The 27,297-nt window shown below is 39.4% G+C and overlaps 18 protein-coding genes across 18 annotated transcripts; 8 read left to right on the top strand and 10 right to left on the bottom strand.

Annotated features, from left to right (window-relative positions):
* Window positions 1–101: 101 nt before the first annotated feature.
* Window positions 102–5,124, bottom strand: WALSEDRAFT_70540 (kinesin-like protein). The gene is made up of 5 exons (XM_006960379.1): window positions 5,052–5,124; window positions 2,605–5,003; window positions 2,213–2,557; window positions 1,643–2,166; window positions 102–1,597 (listed from the first exon to the last, which is right to left on the bottom strand). The coding sequence occupies exons 1-5, from the start codon at window positions 5,101–5,103 to the stop codon at window positions 166–168; spliced, it is 4,752 nt and encodes a 1,583-aa protein (XP_006960441.1). The 5' UTR covers window positions 5,104–5,124; the 3' UTR covers window positions 102–165.
* A 456-nt stretch (window positions 5,125–5,580) lies between these two features.
* Window positions 5,581–7,069, bottom strand: WALSEDRAFT_61422 (formaldehyde dehydrogenase). The gene is made up of 2 exons (XM_006960378.1): window positions 6,820–7,069; window positions 5,581–6,773 (listed from the first exon to the last, which is right to left on the bottom strand). The coding sequence occupies exons 1-2, from the start codon at window positions 6,829–6,831 to the stop codon at window positions 5,658–5,660; spliced, it is 1,128 nt and encodes a 375-aa protein (XP_006960440.1). The 5' UTR covers window positions 6,832–7,069; the 3' UTR covers window positions 5,581–5,657.
* A 56-nt stretch (window positions 7,070–7,125) lies between these two features.
* On the top strand, window positions 7,126–8,815 carry WALSEDRAFT_55539 (mitochondrial pyruvate dehydrogenase E1 component beta subunit). The gene is made up of 3 exons (XM_006960377.1): window positions 7,126–7,255; window positions 7,301–8,736; window positions 8,789–8,815. Exons 1-2 carry the CDS (start codon window positions 7,142–7,144, stop codon window positions 8,288–8,290), a joined length of 1,104 nt encoding a protein of 367 aa, XP_006960439.1. The 5' UTR covers window positions 7,126–7,141; the 3' UTR covers window positions 8,291–8,736; window positions 8,789–8,815.
* On the bottom strand, window positions 8,372–12,358 carry WALSEDRAFT_30313 (hypothetical protein; the record flags this gene model as incomplete). The annotated part of the gene is made up of 8 exons (XM_006960376.1): window positions 8,372–8,749; window positions 8,782–9,517; window positions 9,565–9,732; window positions 9,793–9,800; window positions 9,823–10,197; window positions 10,247–10,453; window positions 10,503–12,300; window positions 12,348–12,358. The coding sequence occupies 8 exons, from the start codon at window positions 12,356–12,358 to the stop codon at window positions 8,372–8,374; spliced, it is 3,681 nt and encodes a 1,226-aa protein (XP_006960438.1).
* A 27-nt stretch (window positions 12,359–12,385) lies between these two features.
* On the top strand, window positions 12,386–12,804 carry WALSEDRAFT_61420 (hypothetical protein; the record flags this gene model as incomplete). Its single annotated transcript, XM_006960375.1, has 2 exons — window positions 12,386–12,562; window positions 12,610–12,804. 2 exons carry the CDS (start codon window positions 12,386–12,388, stop codon window positions 12,739–12,741), a joined length of 309 nt encoding a protein of 102 aa, XP_006960437.1. The 3' UTR covers window positions 12,742–12,804.
* WALSEDRAFT_70535 (hypothetical protein) lies at window positions 12,755–13,812 on the top strand (the record flags this gene model as incomplete). Its single annotated transcript, XM_006960374.1, has 3 exons — window positions 12,755–13,613; window positions 13,656–13,712; window positions 13,765–13,812. Exons 1-3 carry the CDS (start codon window positions 12,765–12,767, stop codon window positions 13,810–13,812), a joined length of 954 nt encoding a protein of 317 aa, XP_006960436.1. The 5' UTR covers window positions 12,755–12,764.
* On the bottom strand, window positions 12,774–14,679 carry WALSEDRAFT_41192 (cytidine deaminase-like protein). The gene is made up of 4 exons (XM_006960373.1): window positions 14,589–14,679; window positions 14,393–14,539; window positions 13,656–14,349; window positions 12,774–13,613 (listed from the first exon to the last, which is right to left on the bottom strand). The coding sequence occupies exons 1-3, from the start codon at window positions 14,658–14,660 to the stop codon at window positions 13,876–13,878; spliced, it is 693 nt and encodes a 230-aa protein (XP_006960435.1). The 5' UTR covers window positions 14,661–14,679; the 3' UTR covers window positions 12,774–13,613; window positions 13,656–13,875.
* A 35-nt stretch (window positions 14,680–14,714) lies between these two features.
* WALSEDRAFT_66263 (hypothetical protein) lies at window positions 14,715–15,938 on the top strand (the record flags this gene model as incomplete). The annotated part of the gene is made up of 2 exons (XM_006960372.1): window positions 14,715–15,416; window positions 15,459–15,938. 2 exons carry the CDS (start codon window positions 14,715–14,717, stop codon window positions 15,936–15,938), a joined length of 1,182 nt encoding a protein of 393 aa, XP_006960434.1.
* A 751-nt stretch (window positions 15,939–16,689) lies between these two features.
* WALSEDRAFT_30311 (hypothetical protein) lies at window positions 16,690–17,274 on the bottom strand (the record flags this gene model as incomplete). Its single annotated transcript, XM_006960371.1, has 3 exons — window positions 16,690–16,694; window positions 16,739–16,854; window positions 16,898–17,274. The coding sequence occupies 3 exons, from the start codon at window positions 17,272–17,274 to the stop codon at window positions 16,690–16,692; spliced, it is 498 nt and encodes a 165-aa protein (XP_006960433.1).
* A 330-nt stretch (window positions 17,275–17,604) lies between these two features.
* Window positions 17,605–18,780, top strand: WALSEDRAFT_61418 (hypothetical protein). Its single transcript, XM_006960370.1, has 4 exons — window positions 17,605–17,919; window positions 17,969–18,049; window positions 18,100–18,202; window positions 18,247–18,780. Exons 1-4 carry the CDS (start codon window positions 17,753–17,755, stop codon window positions 18,325–18,327), a joined length of 432 nt encoding a protein of 143 aa, XP_006960432.1. The 5' UTR covers window positions 17,605–17,752; the 3' UTR covers window positions 18,328–18,780.
* Window positions 18,050–18,788, bottom strand: WALSEDRAFT_41189 (DUF962-domain-containing protein; the record flags this gene model as incomplete). Its single annotated transcript, XM_006960369.1, has 1 exon — window positions 18,050–18,788. The coding sequence occupies one exon, from the start codon at window positions 18,786–18,788 to the stop codon at window positions 18,324–18,326; it is 465 nt and encodes a 154-aa protein (XP_006960431.1). The 3' UTR covers window positions 18,050–18,323.
* Window positions 18,789–18,802: 14 nt separating this feature from the next.
* On the top strand, window positions 18,803–19,987 carry WALSEDRAFT_48884 (protein transport protein SEC22; the record flags this gene model as incomplete). The annotated part of the gene is made up of 4 exons (XM_006960367.1): window positions 18,803–18,833; window positions 18,886–18,923; window positions 18,970–19,913; window positions 19,962–19,987. The coding sequence occupies 3 exons, from the start codon at window positions 18,803–18,805 to the stop codon at window positions 19,519–19,521; spliced, it is 621 nt and encodes a 206-aa protein (XP_006960429.1). The 3' UTR covers window positions 19,522–19,913; window positions 19,962–19,987.
* On the bottom strand, window positions 18,810–19,987 carry WALSEDRAFT_61417 (13 kDa ribonucleo protein-associated protein). Its single transcript, XM_006960368.1, has 4 exons — window positions 19,962–19,987; window positions 18,970–19,913; window positions 18,886–18,923; window positions 18,810–18,833 (listed from the first exon to the last, which is right to left on the bottom strand). The coding sequence occupies exon 2, from the start codon at window positions 19,891–19,893 to the stop codon at window positions 19,513–19,515; it is 381 nt and encodes a 126-aa protein (XP_006960430.1). The 5' UTR covers window positions 19,894–19,913; window positions 19,962–19,987; the 3' UTR covers window positions 18,810–18,833; window positions 18,886–18,923; window positions 18,970–19,512.
* A 150-nt stretch (window positions 19,988–20,137) lies between these two features.
* On the top strand, window positions 20,138–21,130 carry WALSEDRAFT_61416 (hypothetical protein). Its single transcript, XM_006960366.1, has 4 exons — window positions 20,138–20,443; window positions 20,494–20,613; window positions 20,664–20,883; window positions 20,934–21,130. Exons 1-4 carry the CDS (start codon window positions 20,210–20,212, stop codon window positions 21,092–21,094), a joined length of 735 nt encoding a protein of 244 aa, XP_006960428.1. The 5' UTR covers window positions 20,138–20,209; the 3' UTR covers window positions 21,095–21,130.
* A 50-nt stretch (window positions 21,131–21,180) lies between these two features.
* Window positions 21,181–22,324, top strand: WALSEDRAFT_52732 (hypothetical protein; the record flags this gene model as incomplete). The annotated part of the gene is made up of 7 exons (XM_006960365.1): window positions 21,181–21,407; window positions 21,455–21,531; window positions 21,577–21,634; window positions 21,681–21,699; window positions 21,751–21,826; window positions 21,875–21,899; window positions 21,946–22,324. 7 exons carry the CDS (start codon window positions 21,181–21,183, stop codon window positions 22,322–22,324), a joined length of 861 nt encoding a protein of 286 aa, XP_006960427.1.
* Window positions 22,325–22,440: 116 nt separating this feature from the next.
* On the bottom strand, window positions 22,441–23,993 carry WALSEDRAFT_52731 (NMT1-domain-containing protein; the record flags this gene model as incomplete). The annotated part of the gene is made up of 6 exons (XM_006960364.1): window positions 22,441–22,725; window positions 22,771–22,886; window positions 22,934–22,998; window positions 23,051–23,106; window positions 23,435–23,494; window positions 23,541–23,993. The coding sequence occupies 6 exons, from the start codon at window positions 23,991–23,993 to the stop codon at window positions 22,441–22,443; spliced, it is 1,035 nt and encodes a 344-aa protein (XP_006960426.1).
* A 204-nt stretch (window positions 23,994–24,197) lies between these two features.
* Window positions 24,198–26,311, bottom strand: WALSEDRAFT_33975 (MFS general substrate transporter). The gene is made up of 4 exons (XM_006960363.1): window positions 25,800–26,311; window positions 25,691–25,748; window positions 25,369–25,634; window positions 24,198–25,319 (listed from the first exon to the last, which is right to left on the bottom strand). Exons 1-4 carry the CDS (start codon window positions 25,920–25,922, stop codon window positions 24,273–24,275), a joined length of 1,494 nt encoding a protein of 497 aa, XP_006960425.1. The 5' UTR covers window positions 25,923–26,311; the 3' UTR covers window positions 24,198–24,272.
* WALSEDRAFT_22293 (mitochondrial carrier) lies at window positions 26,177–27,224 on the bottom strand (the record flags this gene model as incomplete). Its single annotated transcript, XM_006960362.1, has 6 exons — window positions 26,177–26,314; window positions 26,368–26,460; window positions 26,499–26,680; window positions 26,732–26,830; window positions 26,874–26,962; window positions 27,010–27,224. Coding segments are annotated over 6 exons (816 nt in total), but the record flags the coding sequence as incomplete, so codon positions are not given.
* Window positions 27,225–27,297: the final 73 nt, after the last annotated feature.

Raw genomic sequence — 27,297 nt, 5'->3', positions numbered from 1 at the left:
TATTACTTTGTAATCCTCTTATAAAATTTTAAATTAACTAATTTGGATTTTTGCTTAATCTCCTGACTTGTCTTACTATTTACTCGCGAACACTATTTTTTTTATTCGAGGTATCTAATTATATTCATGAAAAAACACTGGTTATATAAAATAAAAAAGAAGGAATCATGTAAATTGTAATGGATTTATTTTACGCCACCAATCAACTAATTCCTTTTCATTAGCCGATTGTAAAATATATGAGTTAGATTGTGAGTATATAGTGAATAAGTTTCTCCTTTGTAAAAGATCTTCAATTTCTCTACTCCTTTCCAATTTAACTGAAGATAAATTAACGACACCAACTTCATCCAATTCATCAGAAGAGGTGTATATAAAAAGCCATGGTCTTCTCAAAACGAAAAACCTTCTGGACCATTCATCACTATGTGCGTTTGTTAAATGAAACATATATCCTGACTTTGACTTTGTTTCCGTTCTTGCTTGTAATGTCACAGTTGGTGTGTATCCTAAATCTAATGGTGTTAAAGGTTCAACTTCATTCTCTAAACCAATCGGATCATTAACTGAAACCAATTTAGGTCCACAAAGTGAGCTCTTCCAGGTATCAACAACTTTACTGGCAAGTTGGTCACTATCATCTGCTTTCGTTCTCTTGATCGCCTTTGAACTACCTATCGCACTCATTACAGCTTTCGTTGCTTGAACATCCGCGATAAGCTTTTCTCGCTTCATCAAAGCATCATAATCTTCAACCAAGGAAATACCTCTTGCTTTCCAATCACCCAGCTTTTCTTCACCATGGATGTATCTTCCGTTCGTATCTGTTCTCCACAAGGCTTTTGCTGAACGTGAAGGTGGTGGACTCATCTTTAGCGTAAACAATGAGCTTGTTTTCTGTAATATCTTTGCTGAACTAAAGAAAGAGAGAAGTTTTGACGTTCCGCGATCTCTACCATTGATATTGACAGAAATATCCATACCGAATGCGGCATTTTCTTCACAGTTTTCAATATCAACTTCCCATTTTATTCTTAATAAAACACGCTGACCACTACCTGTTACTCTATTGAGGTATAATGCATCATGTCTTCCCGAATCCCATCCGCATGTGACTGAGAGTTGTGACGAACCATCAGCATTATAGCGAACCTCTTGATTCTTCGGAAGGGGAAGTTCAATATCTCCACTAGATGAACTCTCATGAATACGCCCTTTCGGATCTAGCAGTCTTATACCGCCTAGGTATAATTTTGTAACCTTATTCCACGGTAATTGACGACCGGACTGATGGCTCATAGTAAGAACAATCCTTCTTTGAAGACCTTGCCTGAGATTGAAACTACCAGGATCGAGAGGACCATATGAAGAAACTTCAACAGATTTGTATTCACCACTTGCATCTAATTCTTGCATTTGTAACCAAGCCGTAATATCATGCTTCTCTTCATGTAGTAGTTCAACTTCAGATTTACGGCCAGATGATGATAACGTCTTTTTATGCGTTTTTAATTCAGGTGTTAATCTATTCACTTCACGAGCATTATCTGATTTCTCAAGACTGCTCATAAATGATGGTTTGACCGCAGCGAAGAATCTACTCAAATAGTTAGTCATAAAACTAGAGAACAAAGACACTCACTCAATTGGTGCGTATTCATTACTTAAGTGACGAGCAACATCCTCAGTGATAGTAAATGTAAGTGTTTTGCGGAATTTCAACTCAGTTGAGTCGCCAGAACTGAGGTCTACAGCTGGCGAAGAGAATACATCTTCAACATCTGCACTTGGTCCTGCAAATGATGTCAAACGTACTTGAAGGTGTATGCTATTGAAATCTTCATATGTAAGACCACGTATGTGATCTACCATAAGTGAGAGACTGACTTTGGATCCGAGTGGTATGTGCGAATCAAAAAGCTGGTTGATACTTGGCGAGCTAACCATACCAGGCGCTTGTGAAAGTGTAGCTGACGTCGATGAGCGCGGTGTAAGCGTTCCATTGCTGACGGTATCATTCGTGTTCGTTGTTGGTGGTATGACAGATGCTATCCTTAGTTCAACTTTGCACGATCCAAGTGCTTCTGTCGTATATCTGCAGAATATTGGTAGTTGGTATGATATTGCTTTCTGTCTAAGGACAGGTGAAAGTGATAATAACGAAGACTGTTGCATATGTTAACACAAAATAGCAGAAAGATCATATACTCACTCCAATGAACGAGTATTCTGGCGGATCTTGAGAATAGAACGGTTCAAGTGTAGCGAAATGTTGACTGACGTTAGGCCTATCAACAAAAAGGGTGACATTGCGCATCCTTTGAAGTTGCTGTTGTAGTCTCTCAAGAGACCACAAATAGATGCTCTTATTTTTCCTATCGATAACCCTCACAGCAATGGTAGGTCTATATGCATTGGTAGATGCGGAAGACTTATTAGAGACCTCGCCAAATTCTCCAAGTCCAGCGATAGTTTCAAGTGCTGATTGTGGGAACGAGAGTGCTCCGCCTGAATCTACCGTAAGGTTATACGAAACTCCGGTTTTCAGTTCATTACTCTAATGGGATGGTTAAGTAATACACTAAAGTGTTAAAGGCAACCTACCATAACGTTGGCCTCTTTAACTAAAACTGCATGTGTGAGTGCAGCTTCAGCCATGGCCACTCTTCTTAGCCTTTTCCATTTGTTTAAAACGACATTAATCAAAACTAACTCTTCATCACTAAACAACGCTGGTTCAAAGCTCTCATTCGAATCACGTCGTTTCATTTCTCTATGTTTGCGAACCATCATAGTCATTTGCTTCTGATATAATTGAATCTTCTGTGCCATTTTGTCATTCTGGGCTTTCATAATATCTACATCTTGTTGTGGTATTGCTTCAATTTTACTATTAGCTTCCGAATCGATAGCGTTCGAAGGATCAATACTGGTATCGTCGGTGATGGTTTCTCCAGATATAAGTCTACCGTTGTTTGAATCATCCCATTCCGAATCACCATCAACCATACTTAATCTAGATTCAGGACGTGCTTTACGAACGGTACGAACTTTTATAAGATCTTCATAGATTTTGTCCAAATCTTCATCATTATATTCATCAAAGTTCACACCCGATTTAACTGTTGCTTCTTTACGGGCTAATTCCCAATCATAAGTATGGGCGAAACTTTCAGATGGTGAACCAGGTCTTATTATATGTGAGTCATCTCGCATTGATAAAGCTTCTAATTCAGTTGCTGTCATACTTAAATTCATCTTTGATGCTCTAGTTTCACGTGCTTTTCTGACATCTTCTGGATGATTGAATCTAAAAACATGGTATTCTCCTAAAATGATGCGGTATCCTGAGAAAAGCTTGTGTGGAACACCAACCTCTAATTTGTTACCATTAACCATTACCATAGCATCAGGAAGGGGTGTAACATGTACACTACCCTCCTCATTTGCAAAAATACAGTGCTCGTCTAGAATTGTATGACCAGAAAGCTTAATCTCACGGACCTTCTCTGATTCCATGTTACCGACTAGCGTCTGACCAGGCTTGATTTGATAAATCAGACATTCACTCATGAGAGGATCTTCGTTAAGATTGACAAGATGAGGCATCTTCTTTGGTGTACTCACACCAACACCCTTTTTATCGACAGTGATACCGAGATCTTCGAGAGCTTTCTCTCTTTCAACTTGGATTTCTTGAGTCTTTTGAAGCTTTTCTTCCCAAGTTTCGTTGAGTGAACTCATAATTTTCTCAGATTGTTCCATTTGATCTTGTAAATCAGCTTTCGACACACTCTTTATCTCACCTGTGTGACTCTTATATTGAACCATTTGCTTTTCAGGTGGGACGTTTGCATCGAAAGTTGATTCTTGACTTGCACCAGCGGCTCTTAATCGCAATGCATCGAGCTCCTCCTTGAGTTCACGGATGAGTTTAGCATTTGGATCTTCATTAACAACAGCTTTGTTCTTGATCTTCTTCGCTTGATCTGCATATCGGAGTGTACTTAAAGTTTCTTCATAATCTGCAGGAGAAATAGCTGCAATCATCGCTGTTTTTGAATTACCACCAAGATTATCTTTAAGCAACCATGTAAGTACAGAATCACGGTATGGGACGAAGTCTTCAGCTTTTTTCTTCTTCCCTTTTATTGGAGTATCTGGAGCGCCCGAAGCTTGCGCGAGCGCTGCTATAACTTTTCCAAGGGTTGTGAGAGACTTGTTAATGTTAGCACCCTCTTTGAGTCGTTGTCCGGTTGCTCCTGTCGAGTTCGCACGTTCAGATCCAGCCAAATCGACCAAACTTATACGTGAAACTTTCTCTCCTTCCATACCTGTATCAACATCCAAGCGTTTTTGAGTGAGGATCAAAGTGAAAACACCGTGAGATCGTGAAGACGTCGCGTTCATTTGTGTTGCTGCAACAGTACGCGCTTTGTTACCTTCATCCATCATATTCATCATTTCATCATATGAATTTACAGCCAATTTACTCAGATCTTCAACATAGGGACCAAGGTGAGGATGTTCTCTAACTTTCAAATGATTCATATTCCTTGGGTTGAGTAAATCCTTTACTTTTTCATTGTAAATTTCCATATAAGAACATTCAACGGTGTATCCGAGATTTGGATTCTGATTTGATGCGATACGATTAAAGAGTGATTCACAAGTGAGTGGTATGATACCTTTATCTTCTCCGTAACCCATCATAGAGTAGGATTTACCTGAACCTGTCTGACCATAGGCGAAAATACAGCAATTGAAACCTTCAAAAGCGTGTTGAAGAAGTTCGTCACCGAGATCATTATATAATGTCTGCTGTGAAGCGTATCCGGGCTCATCTTTCGGTCCTGCTGACCAGTAGGACTTATCGAAAGCAAAGTTCATCGTCTTTTTTGCTGTAGCTTTCTCACCAGCCGCCAGTGTACCAGGCGGTGGCGGTTCCAAGAAAGTCTGGTTTCCTTCCATTCGTATCAGACCCTTTGCACCTCTAGCAATTTCTAGAGATAATTATGAGAGATGTTGTGATATAGTGTATGTATACACACCTCTGCTATTTAAAGGTCTACATCGGACCACAACTCGTATGTTGCCCGACATTATTTACGTCGTTTGTTATTTAATGGTGGTAGTCTTGGTTCAAGTTGGGACTATTGAACGATAGAGTAGAGATATGGCAGAGATATTATATTGACAAACTATAACAGCTGTATTTATTTACATATCTCCTCTACTTTTTCAATGTATAGATCTTTTGCGATGTGACTATGACAAGTTGGGCAGGCATGCGATCAGATATCTCGTATATTCTATAAGTGATCGATAGATAAGGATAAAAGACGTGTATATCATATCTGTCTTCTCTTCTGTAGACTATTACGCGTTTCAGGTTGGATTTCAAGAATTGTCTTATATTCATCGTAAAAATATCAGAAAATATTTTGTAACGCGGAGCAGTGAACATTCACGCGTCAGATCAGAAATAATCGCGACAGAGACCGATGACGTCGATTAACTGCTGATGACTGTGTAAGTCCACAGAGCAGAAACGGGCAGTCATTGAGTACATATTCTTATAAGCATACCATCATGAAGTCTAAAAAAACATTTCATAGCATACAAAATTTTCGTTAAAATCAGAGTTAAGAGGTTGTCTACTTCATGTTAACGACACATCTAATGCAATCGCCACCGTGCATATCATGGAAAGCCTCGTTGATGTCCTTGAGGCTTCTTGAGTGAGTGTGGAAAGTGTCAACGTCCAACTTCTTGTTGAGGTAGTCTAACACGATACCAGGGAGCTCTGTTCTACCTTTGACACCACCATAAGCGCTACCTTTCCAAACCCTACCTGTAACGAGTTGGAATGGTCTAGTAGCAATTTCTGTTCCTGCTGGTGCGACACCAATGATGATGGATTCACCCCAACCCTTGTGACATGCTTCAAGTGCTGATCTCATAACTTTAACGTTACCAGTACAGTCGAAGGTGTAGTCTAAACCACCGTCGGTGATTTCGACAAGGTGTTCTTGAATGCTTTTGTCTTTGATCTCAAGTGGGTTGATAAAGTCGGTCGCACCGTGGTGAATGGCATGGGATTTTTTCTTCGAGTTTGTGTCAATTGCGATGATACGGGTTGCACCTGCGGCTCTAGCACCTTGGATAGCGGCTAAACCGACACAGCCGACACCGAAGATGGCGACCTGTGCACCTTGAATGTATCTTTGCTTGGTAGCTGCACCGTAACCAGTGGTGATACCACAACCAAGCAAGCAGGCCTTTTCAAGGTTGGCTTCCTTCGCAATTGAGACAACTGAAAATTTGCTAACAACGGTATATTGACTGAATGTAGAGCAACCCATGAAGTGGTATACGTCTTGGCCTCTACACTTGAATCTAACAGTTCCATCTGGCATGACACCTTGACCTTGGGTTGCTCTGACGGCTTGACAGAGGTTTGTTTTGCCGGATTTACAGAATTTACAGTCCTTGCACTCGGCAGTGTAAAGAGGGATGACATGGTCGCCAACCTTAACGTCTGTGACGTTATCGCCAACACTCTCTACTGTACCACCACCTTCGTGACCGAGAACGCATGGGAATTTGCCCTCGCTGTCGTGACCACCAAGGGTGTATGCGTCTGTGTGGCAGACACCGGTGTAATCAACCTTTATTCTGACTTCATCAGGGCCTGGTGGTAATACTTGAATGTCTTCAACGACCAAATCCTTTCCAGCTTCCCAGGCGATAGCGGCTTTACATGTAATGATCTAATATAGAGTTAAAACGGCTGTAGACTTAAATATAAATACGCACTTGAGCACTCATTTTTTATTTAAATATGAATGAACGTAATAAAGAGACCGAGTTGGGCTGCTTAAATAAGCAAAAAGACCGGCGACAGCGGATCTATAGCGGGAGGTATTCTTCCGAGTGTCTCTAGAACGGCATAAAGGAGTTTTATTGTTCTGTGCAGCCTATCTTATTGTAGAGTCTCTATGGCTGTAACAGCAAGGAGAAGTAAAGCCCCCATTGGGGAATAAAATCTATTTAATACTATTAAAATGTAAATAATTAATAAATAAAAACTTTTTATTTGTTTATTCCCTAAATAACTCCCTATTCCCTCACCATCATCATGTCCTTCTTGAGATCAGCAGTCAGAATTGGTGGCAGCGCTAGAATAAGCGCTAAAACAGCACAATCTAGCGTTTTAGGCAGAAGATTCGCATCTGATAATGGTCCTGTTATGGTGCGTCCTTTTTTTACACTCAGTTATCGTCTTATAGTACAATAGATGCAAGTTAGAGAAGCATTGAACGCCGCCATGGAAGAGGAAATGCTCAAGGATGAAACCGTCTACGTTATGGGTGAAGAAGTCGCACAATACAACGGTGCTTACAAAGTTACAAAGGGTTTGTTGGACAAGTTCGGTGAAAAGAGAGTCATAGACACTCCAATCACAGAAGCCGGTTTCGCTGGTTTGGCCGTCGGTGCTGGTTTGGCTGGTTTACGCCCTGTTTGTGAATTCATGACCTGGAACTTTGCTATGCAAGCTATCGATCAAATCGTCAACAGTGCAGGTAAAACTTACTACATGTCTGGTGGTAACGTACCATGCCCTGTCACCTTCAGAGGTCCAAACGGTGCTGCTCTCGGTGTCGCTGCCCAACACTCACAAGATTACGCCGCTTGGTACGGTTCAGTTCCAGGTTTGAAGGTTCTCTCCCCTTACTCTTCAGAAGACTGTAAGGGTCTCTTGAAATCTGCCATTAGAGATCCAAACCCTGTTTGTTTCTTAGAAAACGAAGTCCTCTACGGTGTCAGCTTCCCAATGTCTGAGGAAGCTATGAAGGACGACTTCTACCTCCCAATTGGCAAGGCAAAGGTTGAAAGAGAAGGTACTGACGTTACTTTCGTCGCTCACTCTTTGGGTGTCCAACACGCTTTGGACGCTGCAAAATCCCTCAAGGAACAAGAAGGCGTTGAAGCTGAAGTTATCAACCTCCGTTCAATTAGACCTTTAGATATCGATACCGTTATAAAATCTGTAAAGAAGACCAACAGACTCGTCACCGTCGAGGGTGGTTTCCCTAAGTTCGGTGTTGGTTCAGAAATCTGTGCCCAAGTTATGGAATCCTCAGCATGGGATTACTTGGATGCACCACCAATTAGAGTCACTGGTGCTGATATTCCAACCCCATACGCCCAAAACTTGGAAACACTCGCTTTCCCTAACGGCGAAGTTGTTCACCGCGTCGCAAAGAGAGTTCTTTACAAGTCATAATAGACGAAGCAATAAATTTCTTCATTTCATTCCTTTTTCTATACACTGGTAGATAAAAAATTTATACATTAAACTTTTAAATTACATTCCCCAGTTCTTTATATCAGTGTAATGATTGTTTACTTCTCCCCAGGTTGTATTCATGCTTATTCCTTCCTCTTTGAGAATCTCGTTGATAGCTTCTCTATTATAATTTTCAAAGTTTATAACAGAAGGTGAGTTTGGTAATGTCTCATACACTCTCCTTGCTTCAGAGACTTCATGAAGGAATGTCTCAACACTTATTCGGTGTTTATCAAGTAAGAGTTGCGCCAAATTATCATTATGTTGCAATATGTTTTCGATTGAACCATACTTCTTTATGTACTTGAGTGCCCGTATTGGACCTATAGAAGGTATGGTAATTGAGAAATCAGTTCCACTGAGTAGAGCAAAATCGATGAGCTTCTTATGTGTTAGCTGGTCATTCAGGTATGTATTATTTCACCCACCTCTCGCTTTGTCAAACCTAAAGCGCTATGGAGAAGAGAACCATCAACTATTCTCAACGATTTGACACTCTCTCGTATCATTTTAGCACCATATATGAGTACATCGGTGTCTTCACTAAGGACATAATCTGCGTGTCCCCTCAAAACTATGGCACTAGCTAAGGCTTCACCCTCGTGAACGGGATCCTGGTCAACAATGAAAGTGGGCACTCCAGCAGCTTTTAGAAGCTGTCTGACGCGCTCATAAGTACTTGAACTGGGCGGTTTCTTGCTATACCTAATTATTGTCTCGTTTGTTGTAAGTTTAAGAGAAGCGATTTGAGAGTGTATGTCACCCTTAGTGGTATCATTAGAAATATTTTGGTATAATTCCCACTCCTGTCCGTTAAGCAACAACTGAGAAGGTGTTAAATTGTTTTCTTTTAGTGCATTTTCTTTCAAATAGGCGATATCTTGATCTATTGTGGTATATTTACTATCTTTACGTGTGATAAGCTCCTGAAATGAGTTTAAACGCTCATAACGGGCTATTTCTGCGTCTAGTCTCCTTTGTCCTAACAAACGGGATTCTTCGCGTCGTAGACTCTCTCTGTGTTTCTGACTTAGACGGTTCTTTCCATCGAAAACTGCTATCAGTTTTATTCCATTGTTACGTGCATCATTTATCAATTTAAGATAACTAAGTATGTAACCTTCTTTGCCATAATAAAAACGTTGAGTGAGTAATGTGCCATCACTTGAGATGTTTAGATGAACTCTTTTCCTTACTATCAGAAGACTCACATTGCTACTCTCGATCCTCGGATATCTCTCCAGCGGCCGTTATATTGTTTGATAAGCTGTGGACTTATAGGATGATATGAGTAGACTATAGTATATCTAACAATAACCCACCAATACCTCTTTATCGTTGCAGTCAAATCCTTCACTCCCATGATCTCATCGTCGAAACTAATCAAGGAAAGCGAGAAAAGTAAAAAATAAATATTAAATATGCATGAAACCGCTAACTTAACGACCTTCAAGTGAGGTTTTAAATACACTAAAGCTTTCATTCTCGAGTAAACCAAGTCTGGCACCTTCGGTCAATAACAATGAATTCGAGGACGTCGAGTAGAATGGATCAACGAATTCATTCGCGTTGATCTTTCCTTGGGTGAATATATATTCTCTTAGTATCCTCTCAATGTTTAGCAACTTCTCCGTCATTTCAGATAATGTTATCTTAAATTGTACCGTATCTGGTTGTCCTATTTGCTTGTATTTGAAAATTCCATTCAAAGATTTAATTAGGATTGGTAAACGACGATAGATTTCTCGTAATTGTCCGCGATCACTTGCATCAGCTTTCTCTGATGTTGTTCCGACGATCAATTCTGGAACTCTCTTTAGTATGTTTGTATATTCGAGTAATAGCTATTAAAGTTAATCTCGTGATCGGATATATCAAAAAATTATCACTCACTTTGCCACCAGATGACCAATTGTCAACGCTAACGTCAACATTTTCAAATGGTTGGAGTAACTTGTTGAGTAAGTCCAGATCATCCCGTATGATAGCCTCTGGAGCAAGTGTATTTACAGCTACAAAGTGAGCACCTGTGTATTGCTCTGCAGCGAGCAACAATTTGTATTCTTCGTACATATTACCCTGGTAGTGAGCATATGTTGCCTTGGTTGTTTGGTTAATAAATAATAAAAAAAAATATAAGAGCACTCACCTTAGCTTCAGCTAACCATGTTTGTGGTATACACAATTTATCCACCAAGAATGCCTCATCTTGTTCAGAATAGTTCATAACATTCCTGGTCAAACTATCCTTGATCGCACTTTCTCTCATATCGTCGAGTTCTAAATGCAGAAGGATGAATATACTCCATTGGTATAAACCTGCTCTTTCAACTTGACTGGCATAATTAATTGCCAAATTGTCGGCTTTCTGTGAATGTCCTTCAACAGTTCCATCTTGGTTTTCATCCATCGCTACATCAAACCTTCCACCAAAATCTCTCAATCGGAGTACTCTAGAGAGAATTGTGTAGACATGCCAGCTCAGTCTCCAATCTTGCTTTGAAGAACTAAACCCAATTGGTTCTAATGCCCTTTCAAGTGTATATGCAGGGTCAATGAACAATTTTATGAGTGAATAGATAGCATCAAATGGCCCACTCTTCTTGTCAATGTGATGGTGAGCTATTGGTGCAGAGGCAGTTGGTTCAAACTTTCCATCTTCGTCATTAAATGCATTATCGTAGGCGTCAACAGCATCGTTAATACCTTGTTCATCGAGAGTACCATACCATAACCTTAAACCAAACGATCTCAACCAATCGAGACCTTGAGAGATGTTAATCATGTCGGCTTTGTCTGCATTATCGAAACTCTTATTGCCTTCAAGGTTGTCAGTTATACCTGCCAAAAGGGCATAAACTTTTCTATAGTTTGAGTCAATTTGAGAATCGACTTTATGCTCCTTCCACTTTTGTATTTGAGAGTAGAGGTCATTTCTAAATTCGCTATCACCTGGTGATTGTGTGATGAGTGTTGCTAATTTATAATCACCTATGCTCATAGCAAGGTTTGCAGCTCTGACTATTTGATTACCAGTGAGTAAACTAAATACTCTATTGATAACTTCTTCTTGTGATTCCTTTATTTCAGATTCAACCGTCTCTGAGACTGTACTTTTAAGCCAATTTGAGAGGGCTTCTTTCCGTCTTACCGCCAGAACTCTACTGATTAGGGTATCACTAGTATTTTCAGGCAAGTCCAAATCGATCTCATCAAACAATGCACTAGCTAGTCTCCAGTAAGTAGCCTCATGTGCATAGTCATCTTGATTGAATGTACCAACAAAGTTCTTAAACCTTAACTGATAATCTGTCGATGCAACAGGTAACCCACTATCTTGATCGAGTTCGATGGAGGTGTATTGCAGTTGTAATTGTAAAAGCTTCTCAATAGCGGTTCTATTGGAATCTTCTGCCGTATTTTTAAAAGCGACAATCGAAGGTGATTGTTTGGATATATAACTGTATTCGAGATTGCTCAAACCGGGTCTAAATGAGCGACCGAGAGCGAGAGCTTGGTCTTTGTATATATTGTTATTATTGAATGAAGTGCTGGTGTGCTTGAATTTGCGTATAACTGCTGGTTTGAAAGAAACTTCTGGAGGTGGTGAAGTGGATAGTCTCTTGTTTTGTTCAACGATGTTATCAGATTGAACCAACTTTGGTAATGATTTAACTGGTAGAGCATTATCCTCTTCTACTTCGTCGTCGTTGTGAAAAAAGGAAGTCTGCATTACTTGGACCCTTTGAGGCTGTAAACCGAGACTAGCGGGGAGTCTATTAGAAGACGGCCTATCAAAGTTGAATGTATTGTCCATTTTAAAGTCATCATCGTCCTCAGATTCTTCTATAGCCATAGAGTCATCTCCGTCGAGAGATTGAACTGGCGGTGCGTCCTCTTGGTCGTCTATAAGGATATCCTCATCGCTGCTGTCGTCTAAACCATATCTGTATATTTTAGATGCCTTACTGTTTTTATATCTCTATTTACTCACCCCCGTGCCATTTCAGATGATGATAGTCGACTATCAAGATGGTTTTCGCCAACTTCTCAGAAGAAGACAAACAAGCGTTCTTTGAATTGTTAGATGAGTATTTTGAATCAAGACCCCACTTATTTGGCGGTACAAAATCAAAAGGTGCACCACCACCTGTGATGCCACGACAACCGCCTCAGGAGCAGGTTGTAGCCTTGTATGATTACAATGGTGTAAGTGGCAGTATTGCAATTGCATATATCTCTAATATGAACATCAGTCTGGTGAAGATCTCTCGTTTAGGACTGGAGATAGGATGTCGGTAGTGGATAAGCCATCATCTGACTGGTGGACGTGTAAATTAGGTGCTCAGCAAGGATTAGTACCTGCAAATTATATAAAATCAGCTTAAATATACCTTCTTTCCTTTGTACTATGAGATTAAAGATCATCTACGATAAACAGAAATACTTGATTAACTTTACAAATGATAATCTATCATACATAAAGGAATACATAAGGGAATTCTTTGATATACGTTACAATGTACACCTTGAGATTGATGGTTTTCGAGTTACGCAGGGTGCACTCAAGGAAGACGATATTGTAGATGTTATAAAGACCACCTTGAAGAGGGACATTAGTAGTAGCAGTAGCAGTAGTAGTAGTAGTAGTAGTAGTAGTAGCAGTAGCAGTAGCAGTAGCAGTAGCAGTAGCAGTAGTACCAGTAGTAGCACCTCAGATTCATCAGAGGACGACGAAGAACCAGTACCAGCATCTATCCAAACTGTACCGCCATACACTGGTACTACAAAAACACACAAAAGGAATCTTCGTAATAAGAAAAAACTAAAGTTCCAGAAACTTGAAAATCAACCGGTTAGGCCATATTCCTCATTACCCTTGGAAAGTATACCTAAAAATGTGCGCATAACGTCAGTTGACGTAGAAGACACATATTTCGAACCTGGTAATTACACTCTACACGCTGATTTCCGCGACGATCAAATGCAAGAAAGTTCAGAAGATAACCCGATGATAGATGAACAAAGTGGTAATGATTCAGCACCCTCAGAGGAACCAATAGTTAGCAATAATGCCACTGCATCTAATACCTCTCAAGATGTCAAACAGTTGCAAGCTGGTGTTCATTATCTTGGTTATGGTATGGGTAACCAACATGATACCCTTATCGATCAATTCATCACCAAAGCTCGCAAAAAAATGGAATCACAGAGACCACTCAAGGGCTTACCTAAGATTAATGCATTCATTGGCTATCAAGTGAGTAAATAATTTCACATAAAACATCTCTAACAAACAAAGGAATTACAACTCGATAATCAGAGACGCCCTGAGAACTTGATAATGATTGGAAAAATCGTAGGATGTACTGAGGAAGTTGTAACACTCCTAAGATGTTATTTTACACAAGGTATGCTCGAAATGTCACCAAATGAGAGCATTACACAAGATGAAATGATAGTTGAAATGCCTTTAAACGATCTAATACAATCTAATGCGGTAATTTTGTAACTATAACTTGCTATACATTCTCCAAAGTTGGTGTAAAGGAGACAGGAATCGGAGTGTTTGAAGGTGATGGTACGAGACTACCGTTTGGTGTATGAATTCGCGAAGATGGGGGTACTGGTGGAATTTCAGTCTTTAATGTTCTTGTTTGCTTCTTCCGAGGTTGTGGTGCATTAGAATTTTCAGTCATGTAAAACCTCCTAAGAAGCATAATAGCTTCATCTCTGAAGACACCACCTAATGCTGTATATGGCTTTTGGTATTTCAGCAGCGGTTCATCATTTATTGGTACAACCGAACCGCATCCGCCAAAACGTTCATTTCCAGCTCCATATACGACGTGATTGATACCAACTTGTCGCAAAGCACTTGCACACATGATACAAGGTTCTATCGTAACGTATAACGACGTCCGTTCAAGTAGCTTTTTGTCGTCTGACGTACGAAGAATTTCACCAATAGCTTCTAATTCAGCGTGTAGAGTTGCCTAAATGATTAGATAACAAAATAAGTTAAAAATAAATACTCACATTTCTCAACTCATTTGTTCTATTGCGAGATTTCGCAATCATTCTACCGTATCCTTCTGTTTGTAGGTAGAGCGGACTCCCAAATGGCGTTTGTTCAACAAAAACACATCCAACTGGTATCTCAGAAGCGTCATAAGCTTCCTGAGCCTGGATTCTCTTATCAATTTTGTCGATCATTGAGAAATACAGATCCTACCATTTCTAGAGCCATCCTCATCCAATATTTATCAACATCCGTCTGCGATTCCGGTGGTATGTAGGTTGCCATCCTATTTTACTCGACTCCTGGAGGTTTTCGTCAAGAGAGAAGACTGTCAAGACGATGTTTTATGGAATGGAATGGAGGATAATAAAAGCTGCAGTTTGGTATAAATTAATTGCTATTATTATTATTTACATTTGCACTACAATTATACCTTCATTTGATAGCAGTGCAGATATTATACTATCCGATGAATCTAATTCGTTTATACGTGCTCTCACAAAGCCGTTATTGAGGTGGGACACCTTCCATTTCGCAAATAGAGCCACAAGAGAGTCATCAACTTGGAAATGGGATTATGAAGTCGCTTTTATGCCACTCCTACCCCTTATCATGCGTTTTGGGGGTAAATTACTTTCAAAAGTGAGAATGTCAGCAATTTCTTACTCAGATGTCATACTAGGTGGTGCATTATTCACAAATATCATCAGCCTTCTTATTCCACTCGAATTGTACAGGTTGACAAGGGTGACGTTCCCCCACATGAAGGCTCAGAGGGCAGCTCTTCCAGTGATGATTATGTTGGCATGCACGCCCTCTCCACCATCACTGATTGCACCCTACACTGAAGCTGTATACGCACCACTGTCGCTCATGCTCGCCCGTTTAGTAAAAGAAGAAAAGTGGGGGCGAGCATATGTGGTTGCATTCCTAGCTGGTAGTGTACGCGCTAATGGATTCTTCCTTGGCGGATTCTTCATATACCAAGCTTTACTCTTCCCTCTCCTTGAGAAGAGACAGATACCCTCAAATTTGGTCTCTGTGAGTGTTTAGCTGCTAGTTAGATATACTTACATTATCTAGCGCATTATTATAACAGTACTTGGATTGTTGGCATCATTTGCACCTTTCGTTTATACCCAATTCGAAGCCTATCAACGTCTTTGTCCAGGTGATGACTTCTGCAATAACTTTATTCCAATTGCATACAACCATGTACAAAAACGCTACTGGGATAATGGCTTCTTGTCATATTGGACACTTCAACAGATACCGAACTTCGCAATCTCATTCCCAATCTATCTGATGTCTTTTAGGGCATTGAAAGAAAAGATTACACTAAACACACTCCCTCATTACATTTTACACTTAGTCATAATATTAACATTGTTATTCTACTCCAATGTCCAAATAGCGTTGAGATTTTCAACTGCTTTGCCTTTATTATGGTGGCATGTTGCTTCCAATGAAAATGAAGGAATACCAAAGGCGTTTATAATGTGGTCACAAACCTGGTCTGTCGTTAGTTGCATCCTCTGGTCGGTTTTTCTACCACCAGCGTGAGTTAACTTGTACAGAAGAGGAAGTTATCGCCAATGTCTTGGATTTCAACTTCTTCCTCATATTTATCATACCACTGGAGCTGAACAATCCAAACTTTATTAGAAAGCGTTCTAACTTTAGCATTCGGCACGTTAATCTCCTTGATTTTAATATTGTAATATAAACCTTTAACACTTCTCTCATGTATCATGTTACCAATTATATGATTAAAAGTAAAACCTTGAGTTTGCGTATTTGAGTACTTCGGAGTTGTTTTGAAACTTCAATTGGTAATACAGATATCCATATTGGATCTTGGGAAAGACACAACCTAGTGCAAAGATTGAGTTATCTTTGTCTAATTTGTGTATTGTCACTAATATTCGTGTTCTGCTCTGAAAAATATTAGACTTGTACAAGTTTACAAAAATTTAAAACTTCATCTCCAGTAATACATGCTTTTTTATTTAGTTAAAGTAACTTAACGTAGTTTTGCAATTCGAACACATCATATCAAAGATAACATACTATTATAGTCGCAGTCACTAACTTGGGTAACAGCTAGCATGATAAAGTAACGAATAACTATCGATTGCCTTATTCCTTGTTTGTTGATGTGTCCAGTCTCATTGTGTTATCTGAAGATTAAAATACAAACAAAGCACGTGTCTTTAGCAATGATATAGTTTATTATTTCACTTTTGACAGTCATCGTAATCCTATCCTTTGCTTAAAAACTTTCTGATTATAACAATATAACAACAGAAGTCATTTAAACTATACAACAGATTGCAATAAACAATACATAATAAATTACTTACTAACCACTTTCACTTGTTTAGATTCTATCTCGTAGTTTGCGTAAACCAATTGCTCAACTTTTGAGGGTAAATCGCGGTCCAAATCGACGCAAGTGGCATAGTCGGTATATAAAGAGCTAAAATTGTGTTAATTTTGCACTCTTATGGTGTTAGACTCACGTTATATCCTCCCTATGGTCGATAACACCAACCAAAGTGACATATATCTTTATAGGATGATCCTTTAGAAATCTCTTTACTAAAGTTTCTAATTGTAGTCTTCCGAAATCCTCAAAATTATCAACTTTACTATCATTCTCTTTGTTATTGTGACAAATATCATAATATATCTTCAATTGTGAGAGATTAGGTGAGTTAATGAAATAACCAGCAAAGTTGAACTTTTCTGACATTACGCCCATAGTTAAACTCTTCAATTTCGGGAAATTTATAATTGTATTGACGTAAGTTTGATCATGATTTACGACGCATAAGTTAGTAAGATTAGGAAAGTTCTTTAAAAGTGTTGCAGATTTCGTAGTAAATGAATGCGCCATTGGTAATCGATTAACGAATGTGCTTGATGATTTAGCGAAATAAAGTGAAATTTTTATCGATCTGGGTTGTTTTAAGTGATTTATGTAGAGAAAGTAAAACTTTAGACTCACTTTACGCCTTCTTTTGATGCCTTAAATCTAGATAAACTAGACAATCTCGACAGATTCAATTGTGCATCAGATTCATCAATTGATACTTTATTTGGTTCATATTCACCGGCAGAAGTGGCGATACATTCTAAATCAATGTACACCCTTTTATTTGCTAGACTAAAAAGCTTCTTACAGGTTAGTAAAGCTCTCACATTGCTACGCTGATCGAGGCATTCAACGACGTTCAGTAGAACCTCCTCTGGTAGAAGTAATAAAGGAGAGACTTCCTCAGTTAAACGTTTCTGGAGAATTGTTTTCGTCATCTTGATCGTCAGAGATAAGCATTACGGCAGTTGTATCCAACTATCATATTACGAAATATACTATGGAGAAAAAGCCAGAAGAGGAAGCGATATTGAATAATATAGAGACTAGCTTAACTGGACTCAGTCAGAGTTTGCTAGAATTGGGCGTGGCTGCTAGTGAAGTACCCCAGGCTGAGGAATCTGAGAGTAAAGAAGGCGAGAGTAGTAGGGTTGTTAGTGATAAAGTGTTAGTTTATCGATTTTATGTTAAGTACAAACTAATACAAGCTTATTAGGCAAGAGAGTTTAGGCTTCTTAACGAAATTGAATGATTTAAAAGGGAATACAGAATTAAGAGTGCCGTTGGAGGCGATAGAGTGAGTAACTTGGTATTGCAGATATTCTAGAATACTAACAACTACACCAGCCAAGTAGATCAAGGGAAAAATCCAGGTGTATATACGAAAGACTTCATCGAACAAGTCGCTGGTGAGAATATGTTCATGAATGGCAAACTGAGTGCGGTGAAGGTTAGCAAATGCTTTCTATCTTAACAAAGCTAATCAATTATCAGACGTATCAAGATATTTTAGCTACTGGAATAATGGAAAACTTTACAGAGTTAGTACAAGAAGTAGAGAAGAGACGCATTTAGTCAATTCTATTGTGTAGATTACGTTGTAAATTATTGTAATAACCCAAACTGAATAAGTTCTCTATGTGAACGAATAGAGGTGCTAAAAAGACGGCACCAGCGACGTTATCTAATAAAGCGGGCGCGCGTTTCTCATGTTTAGCGTGTCCATAGAATTGAGCGATCCAGCTGATTATGTGTATGAAAATTAGTGTGTATACTGAAGTGATGTAATTGCGACTAAGGAGCATGAGTGTCATGATAGGTAGATAAGTGAAACCGATTGATATCGATAATATAAAGTAATATGTTTGATAAATCGCAGCTAAAATTATCGCGTATGTCGTAGATAACTTGGCTAAGATAGCAAATGTGGACCAGAGGATAAGTGGCACACAAATCCTATGAATATTTACATTTGTTGTATTCTTGTGATATCTGAAATAAAAATGTAACTGAGATTCTAAGTCAAATACCTTCATTGTTGACGACCAAGATGATATCAACCTTGATCACCCGAGTTTCAGGTGAGTCGAAGAGCTCCAAGAGAAATGACGATATCGACTAACATCGACATAGATCAATTACCGTTGTGCGCGTCAATTGATGACGATGATGTACGTATACAGCCTGTCTTTGATATTCTCCGTTGACAGCTCAAAGCTCGAGTTAAAAGAGCAAAAGCAGCAATCAAAGTTAATAATTAGAAGGTTGAATAGTCAATCTGAACCTAAGTGTACTATAAGCTCTGGAAATTACAATCTACACTATCTTCTAGTAGACGATATCTGCATATTGACCATAACAGAGAAGAGTTACCCGCAAAAGTTAATATTTAACTATCTAGATGAACTAAAAAAGGAATTCTTTAACTTACACGCTAACCAATTTATCAACAAACCATATCAATTTCAGTCATTTGAGCTTTTCATACAAAAAACAACGAGGTTATTTGAACAACCGAGGCAATTCACTCAACTCAACAGTGAGCTACAAGATGTGACACAAATTATGAACAAGAACATTAGCGATTTACTCTGGAGAGGTGACAATCTAGACAGAATGTCGTCACTTTCATCGAACTTAAGGGATGAATCATTGAAATATAAGAGAGCAGCTAAAAAGGTAAACTTCGACGCTTTAATAAGGAAGTATACACCAATTGGAGTAATAGTATTACTCCTATTCATCATTATTTACTACAAATTAAACTAATAATCTTTCAATTTCGAGCTTAATTTGATTAATTGATGAATTTAAGTCCGTAGCTTGATTAGTTGTAACAGAGGCTGCGATGACTGGTCTAGAAACACCGCATGCTCTACCCAAAGCGACCTTTGAAGGAACGAAAACATATGGTACATTCTTGTCTTCACAGAGTAAAGGCAAATGAAGTAAAACCTCAATTGGTTCAGTATCAGCGGTCATGATGATGAACTCGCAGATACCTCTGTTGAGAGTCTTCGTTGCCTCGTTTGCACCCTTCTTCAATTGTGAATAGTGAGAAGATTGTTGGACTAAGTCCAAAATCTTGTTGGTGAGAGTAGCGTCTGCTAATGGGAAAGCTTTTGGGTTTGGTGCTGACATTTTAGTATCCTCGCGCTTGACTAAGTTCTGTGTTAGAAGTTTGCCAGCTATTTCCTACTATTATTTACCTGCGTTCCTTGGAAGATAACTTTGTAGTTTTTATCAAGCGGCGTAGATTGAGTTTTATCATAATAAAAATTTAAACTTTCTTCGATAATTTAAATTTTCTATAGTTTTTATTGGAATTATCTTCTAATAAATTCTATGCACCTATTAAATGTACCCTCTCTACACTTGAGCTGATACACTCTTCTACCACCACTGTCGTCATAACTTTGATATTTATAACGCTATAAGACTCTCATAATACAAAACGATGACTACAGATTTACAACAACAATCGTTCACCTTGGCGGACGACACGGATAACGCACTGAGCGTAGACGACCTCACTAGATCACAGCGTAAAGCTATAGACCTTGAAGCAGAAGAACCGAATGAACTCGATAGAGAGGCTCTCCTACAAGCTGAGTTAGACGCTTTGATAAAGTTTAGACAACCACTTGAAGCTTCCGTCGAGGCTTTATGCGTAGCCCAAGAGCAGAATCACGTGGGTTTAGCTATCCTTTTATGAATGGTTGATTCTAAACGCGTCAATAGAGATTAGCTGAACGCGTCGAGCAAACAAGTACTCTTTTGGATGAATACACGAGAATACTCAGGCAGCAGGAGCATACGCGTAATTTAATGCTTAACACTCACTGGAAGGGTGCCACAGAGGTTAGTTGGTGTGCTTTCATTATATTCGACAATAAGTGAACACACTACAGGATGTACGGGCAGTAGAGGAGAAACAACGCGAATTAGAGAGACAACAATATGAGGCTGCACAGGCAGAGGAGAGGCGTCGCGCTGAAGCTGAATTGGCACGAGAAAGAGAAGCAAAAGAAGCTGAAATGAGAGCGACAGCAGCGGCATCAGCTAGCAATCCTTCAAGAGGTTCTGTACGTGGTAGAGGGCGTGTCTCGGTATCGTCCACCCGCGGTAGAGGTGAGTGACATCAAATAGTATCACAATGAGCTCGATTTAACAGTATATAGGAACTCTGAGTAGTAGTGTACCATCTGTACGCCCGCAAAGTCGGATACCTCCACCTGGATCACGTATACCATCATCCTCGGCGAACTCAGGCCGTCCGAGTGCTAGCGTAGGTGCAAGTGCGAGAGGCCGTGGAATAGTACGTGGAAGTCTGCGTAAATAAGCTATTGTTGTATAATAATAATAATAATATATTTTTCTTGGTATATTTTATACAGTCGGGCACAATTCAGCTTATCACGAACGTCCATGCGGCTGAATAGAGTAATACAATCTATAGCATTAGTTAGCTACGCATTAGCTGCAGATACTCAAGGATTCAACGATCCTACAGAAAATGGCGGTAAATGGTTAACCCAGCTCAACGAGACAGAAATACTTGGAGAACCTTTAAATATCGTTATATCCGGTGATAGTGATCCATTAGTACTCACAGTAGATACAAACCTCGCTGGATGCTTCTACACTTATTGGGAGTGAGTATTTTATACCCTCAGCTGCGTATCTAAGAAATAAAATTCAGTTCTCTAAGCTTCATGCAAGAATTCGCTGGTATTCATCTTGGTGGTGATCAATTAGCAAACGTTGGCGATGGTCTTGGTCCGTAATTGTTCTTTATGAGCTAATTCATACTCACAATCCTAGTCCCTCAACAAGGTATCCTCAGATACAATTATAATGATAGAAATGGTGGTACTTTATAGTGAGTATTCTTATTATACTGCTATTTATTCTTATCTATCATACAGCGAGTCTCAGCATGGTGGCGTACGTCTTCTCTCTTGGGCTTTTATTAGATGACTTACGGAGAACAAACAGAATCATATTAGATATTGGAACCAAAGTAGCTCTAATGCTATATTCATTGCTGCTTCAGCTGAGATGTCAAAAGCTGGTGCGTTACTCCTCGATATATACCTATCATTTCTAATAATCATCCCAGAGAATCACATGATTATACCAGACGGGTGAGCTAATATATTCTCAAGTGAATTAGTCTAATTATTCTTCAAGCTATAACATCGGTAGAGATTGGATTGCTGGTAATGCAACAGGTCAAGAAATTAGTAATGCTACGGCTTCACAAAAGATTACTGGTCAATCAACCGGTTATTGGACTAGAAATGGTGACGCAGGTACAAACGTTTCTTTCACTTATGAGACCGAAGTCACTTATCAAGCGGGCTTAATTAGTAATGATTCTACTAACATCAACCACGCTGATGCAGTTGGCGTGAATGGTCAACCACCACAAGATGGTTTAATCGCTTTATTCAAAGTCAGCATTAAAAATTCAAACGAACCGGTTGATTCAAGTTCTTCGATAAACATTACACCAGCATTCACAATGCTAATATCACTCATATTTACCGCAATCTACATTATAATTTAATCTCACGAATTCCTTATTTAAATGTTTTGTTTTTAGAGAACGATTCGTTAACATGATTTATTTATGTAACAATATTGAATGAAAAATTTCATAAAACGGTCTCATAAGACTGGACCTTAGGCGGTTGCGTCGACTAAGACACCACCACTTTGGGCAACTTCTGCTTGCTTCTTGACCATTTCAATTTGCTTAGCGTTACCGTCGACTTTCTCTTCGTCGTCGAGTTCCCAAGTGAGATACTCGTTGGTGTAGTTTGGCTTCAAATCTTGAGGGAAGATACCAAGACGTTGGGCGTAGCCAGTGACCTTCTTCCAGTCACGGTCGACGTTTGCCAAATCTGAACGCATGTAGTTGTATGATCTGGCGTATTGTAAAGAAGCGAGAGTTGTTCTCATTGAAGGCTGTATATATTAGTGATGTTGACATTTAAATTCATAAGCACCCACCTTATGCTCTTGGAAGAGCTCCCAAGTGCCTTTAGGATCTTTGATGAGATCATCAGCAGCTCTCTTGACGGCTTTCATGAAGCCACGAGCTTCATTTGGATGGGCTTCGAGCCATGCTGTTGTTTATTAATCGTGCACTTAACCTACATGAAGTATTTCCCACCTTCATTACCAATGTAAAGAATTGAACAGAAGCAGCAGCATCCAAGTTCGGCGAGTTGGTCAATACTAAAAGAGCACACTTAATACTTGAACAGCAGAGCAAAAGGGTAAAATATACCGAAGCATTTTAACGTCACTAGCTGGACGTCCATTAGCTTTGCACCACTCTTCAAGCTATCACATCTGTTAGTTTGTTCAGGTTAGAAATCGACATCTTGGAAACGAGAATGATGACTTGTTGCCATGAAGGCATCCCTCCGCACGCATTATCATGGGCAGGTTCGGACCGTATAATCTCAGCCCTTGGCTGTCAGCAACGGTATGTTGCCAACTCCAAGTGCACCGGCAGCTCCATATGCAACAAGCTCCCGTTAGGAGTTGTGCGTACCTTTTATATGTGCTCTTGTCTGAAAAAAAAGGTGGCACAAGATTTACACCTTTTCTCGTTCCAAGTTGTTCGATTGTAATTATGCAGTAAAATAGAGCATGGAACTCATCTCACCTCTACTTGTTGCATGTTCTCGAGACCAATACCAGCATGGATTTTGCCGTCGATGAGTGCCTAATGAATGTTAAACAATTATCGAAAGTGAAACAGAAGAACTCACCTTTGAGATGTTCATTCCACATCTAACAGCTTCGTACTCATCTTCACCCATGCCGTACGCTTGAGCGAGTTCTGCTACTTGAACTTTACCGAATTCGCCAACATAACCAATTTTCTTTCCTTTGAGGGATCTGAAGTCTTCAGTGACACCATTTCCTTCAAGGTAGAGTAAACCAGTGAATGGCTCATCCATGAGGGTACCAATACTCTTGACAGGATAACCACGTGCTTTACCAGCGAGTGTGTGAATCATTGCCTTTAAACCGAGGTCTGCTTTACCAGAGCCGACGATTTCAGTGACATCTGATACATCCTCTGGGTGAATGGTAGCAACTCTGAGGTTTTCATCCTTGAAGTATCCCTTATATTTTGCAATAATAAGTGGTACATGGTATGGAGATAATTCCCAGTTAGTTGAGCATACAATGTCGATTGGCTTAGTTTGTTGTTGCATTTTTATTTCTTCGTCGTAGTTAAAGAAGCTGTTGTTCTCGAACACCGATATTAATATACCCTTGATGTCATCATATCTAAGATCACAGATATGACTCACTTCCTGTTTGCTTCGGTTTATCTCGAAGAGTATGATGTATTTTCTATAAAAATCTAAATATATGTATACAACTAAAATGTTTGCTACAAAAAGTGCTTAAAAATTTCATTCGATTAATTAAAAAGTGAAAGAAAGTACATAAAGTTCCGTGAATAAAAGTACAATTCCTTTAAAAGGAGTTTATTTCTTAAAATGTTCTTGCGAAGCTCCTGGGTCTGCGTCACCTAAACCATTAGAAAGCTCGCTTTCATGTATCGCTTGATTTACGTCATCTATATTGCGAACCATCGTTTCATCTTCTATAGTAGTATGTGGTTTGATACGCCACCAAACCATTGGAAGTGCAAGAAGTAGACCACCGGCCATGAAAGCCCAAGATGAAGACAATGCACCCAGTGATCCAATTTGACCATCGATAGCCCAAATAATAGCTGCACCTGCACTTTGAAGACCTTTATAAAATCCAGCATAGAATGCTAACTTTGATGGATCATTTGACATTGATCCCATCATCCAATACGCGTATGTTTGCCATGCGGCATCTAATGCACCTGCGAATATATATAACACAATTCTATTGGCGTATCCATCATCTTTAAGGTCCATTTCTTTTATTTCGTCGTCTGGTATATGGAAAAACTCTTTCTGTATAGTGTAGAAACCAGCATTTGTGGCCCAAACCATGGCGAATAGTACACACCATCCGAAAGTTGCTCTCCAACGACGATTGAATCTTGAAATATCAAGTAATTGACCGAATATAACAGCTCCTACGATTTGTGATAACCAATAACATAATCCATTCAATGATCGCGTTCTGACATTATGTAACGCTGCATTGAAATCATTGAACTGATAAGTGTAGAACCAGTTTGAGGCAAAGAAAAATGGAAACAGGAGTGCGATCCATGGATCATCAACTAGTGATCTGTACAGATTTAACAATTCGGTCTTCCAAGTTGTTTGTCTTTCAATAACAACTGAAGTACCATCTTCACGCAACATCTTCTTAGGATTGCGAAGAGTAAGGGGAAGTAATACACCAACACCTGTAATGACTACGAATGCTATATAGGTTGAGTTTGAAACACCACCCTGGTCGCTCTCCCAGTTTGTTCCTACTGAGACGGCAGAGCCAATGACACCACCAAGGTTGAAAATGACCCAGAAGACAGACGTGTAGAGACCTTTCTTGTCCTCAGTAGGGTACGATAACATGAGTGAACCCTGTGTTTTGTTAGACGAGAAGGACATCCGAAAAAAGAAGGTCACTAACCTGTGCTGTCCATAGGAGACCTGCACAACAACCTAATATAGCGCCTGCAGCAATGTTGAAAGCACCAGCACCTGGATGAATGTTGAGTGCGAGGAATGAACCAATGTAAAGGCAATAACCAGCACTACCAATCATCATAGCAGGTATTGGACCGATAAGGTTGACAACACTACCACCAAACCATGCTACTGTCGCGAATGTCGCGTATAATGCAGCGTTAGCTTTGTTAGCGATACTTGGATCAGCTTGACCACCACCACCGAGACCTGAAGTTAAAACGTTAGTTAATGTACTTATTTGGAATATAAATCAAATTGCGTACCGGTTAGAGCGTTGAACAATCCAGGACCACAAAAGCATACGAAGCCTATAATTACTATCTGCGGCGTATCGTCAATCGCGGTGTTACTGATAACAAACAACGGACTTACTTGAAATAGTGGTCTGCAAAAGAAACCAAATATGCCAGTCGGTTTACCCCTGTTGCTATTGTCTTTATTCAGTATGTTTATCAGCGTCGGTAGTGAAGATTGTCGCTTTTCTAATTGTGACATCTCCAACGTTAGAACTAGAAGGAATCAAAAGCTTAGGTTGCCGGTTATAGTTGGCAAATTAATGGTTTACAAATAAGGAAGGTAAGTCAATTTAAACCCTAATTGGCAGGTGATAAGCATTCCGGCGAATTTAGCGCGGACGATTAAGAAGTTAAGATCTTAGACCGCGTTTGTAAAATGCGTGAAATGTTTTCATACCTTTATAGTAAGAAATAAATCAGAGACGTGATCTTTGGTGAAATCTGGGGATGTACTTACACGACGAATGTAACGCAGGTTCCTGGGAGGATCCTTAAGGCATTGATACCAGCACCTTGATAAAACGCCAGTAAACCATCACTTCTAAACGTAGATATAACGCATTGTCTTATCGTTGTGTACGCTTTTTCATTCTATTTTCATTTCGGTTAGATTGTCTCAATTAGGCGAGCTCAGCAGGACGTACCTGTATCCTACTTCGAACAACCTGATAAGGGTATGTCATACCTAAAGCAACCAATTTTGAGAAACCAGACATTAATGTGTATTCCCAATTCGACTATTTATGGAAGGTGAGGAATTTCATTAAGACTGAACGATGTGACATACCAACCAGGGGAGATTCTCATTTACATTTCCGGATGATTCAGCGCGATATAGTTTAAGTTCTTCATAAACTGCAAATTGAATGGCACCCTGTAGAACGCCAAATAAGGCAAGTAGGGTACCTCTCCAGTAACCAGGTATGCCTTCTTTCTTGCCTATATCGATCATACCATCTTTTAATGTAGGAATTAGAGCATATTGGTTAAGTAATTAATAAAACGCACGTATAAGACCTCTATAAGCGTCTTTATCATTTCGTTTAGTCGTGAATATCCGTGTCTTTATTAACCAAAGGGGATTAGTGGTTATTGCGACAATAGAGCCTGAAAGGGTATTAGTTAGAAATGGTATAAACACTATACTAACCAGCTTCTGAGGCTGCATATAAGTGTTCAACAGCTGAGAGTTTACGGTTTGGATGTCGATCGTGCAAGCGATTCTTCACTTTCGTGTATCTAGATTATTGTTAGATGTAGCATTCATATAGTTATATTGCAAATACAGCCAAAAGTAACCACCCCAGCTTATGGAATTACCAACGATATTCGTTGTTAGACCTCTCCACATACCCTTCCACTCTTGTTTCTTTAGTAAACTCTTCCAAATGTCCTTCTGTTTCGATCTTTCTGATACTTGGAGCCGGACTTTGATAAGATCTAAAGGTTGCATAGCGATAGTTGAAGCTACGCCAGCGCCGAGACCAGCTATACCCTGATCCTGTAGTATGCTTTAATAGATTTTCTTATTAATTCTCTACGTACCACACTAGGACTGCTAAAATAACTCATAA

This window comes from Wallemia mellicola, assembly GCF_000263375.1.
Source record: "Wallemia mellicola CBS 633.66 unplaced genomic scaffold WALSEscaffold_27, whole genome shotgun sequence".
In the NCBI taxonomy this organism is placed as follows: domain Eukaryota; kingdom Fungi; phylum Basidiomycota; class Wallemiomycetes; order Wallemiales; family Wallemiaceae; genus Wallemia; species Wallemia mellicola.
The sequence above is the reverse complement of the archived record's forward strand: the minus strand, read 5'-3'. Positions and strand labels throughout refer to the sequence as shown.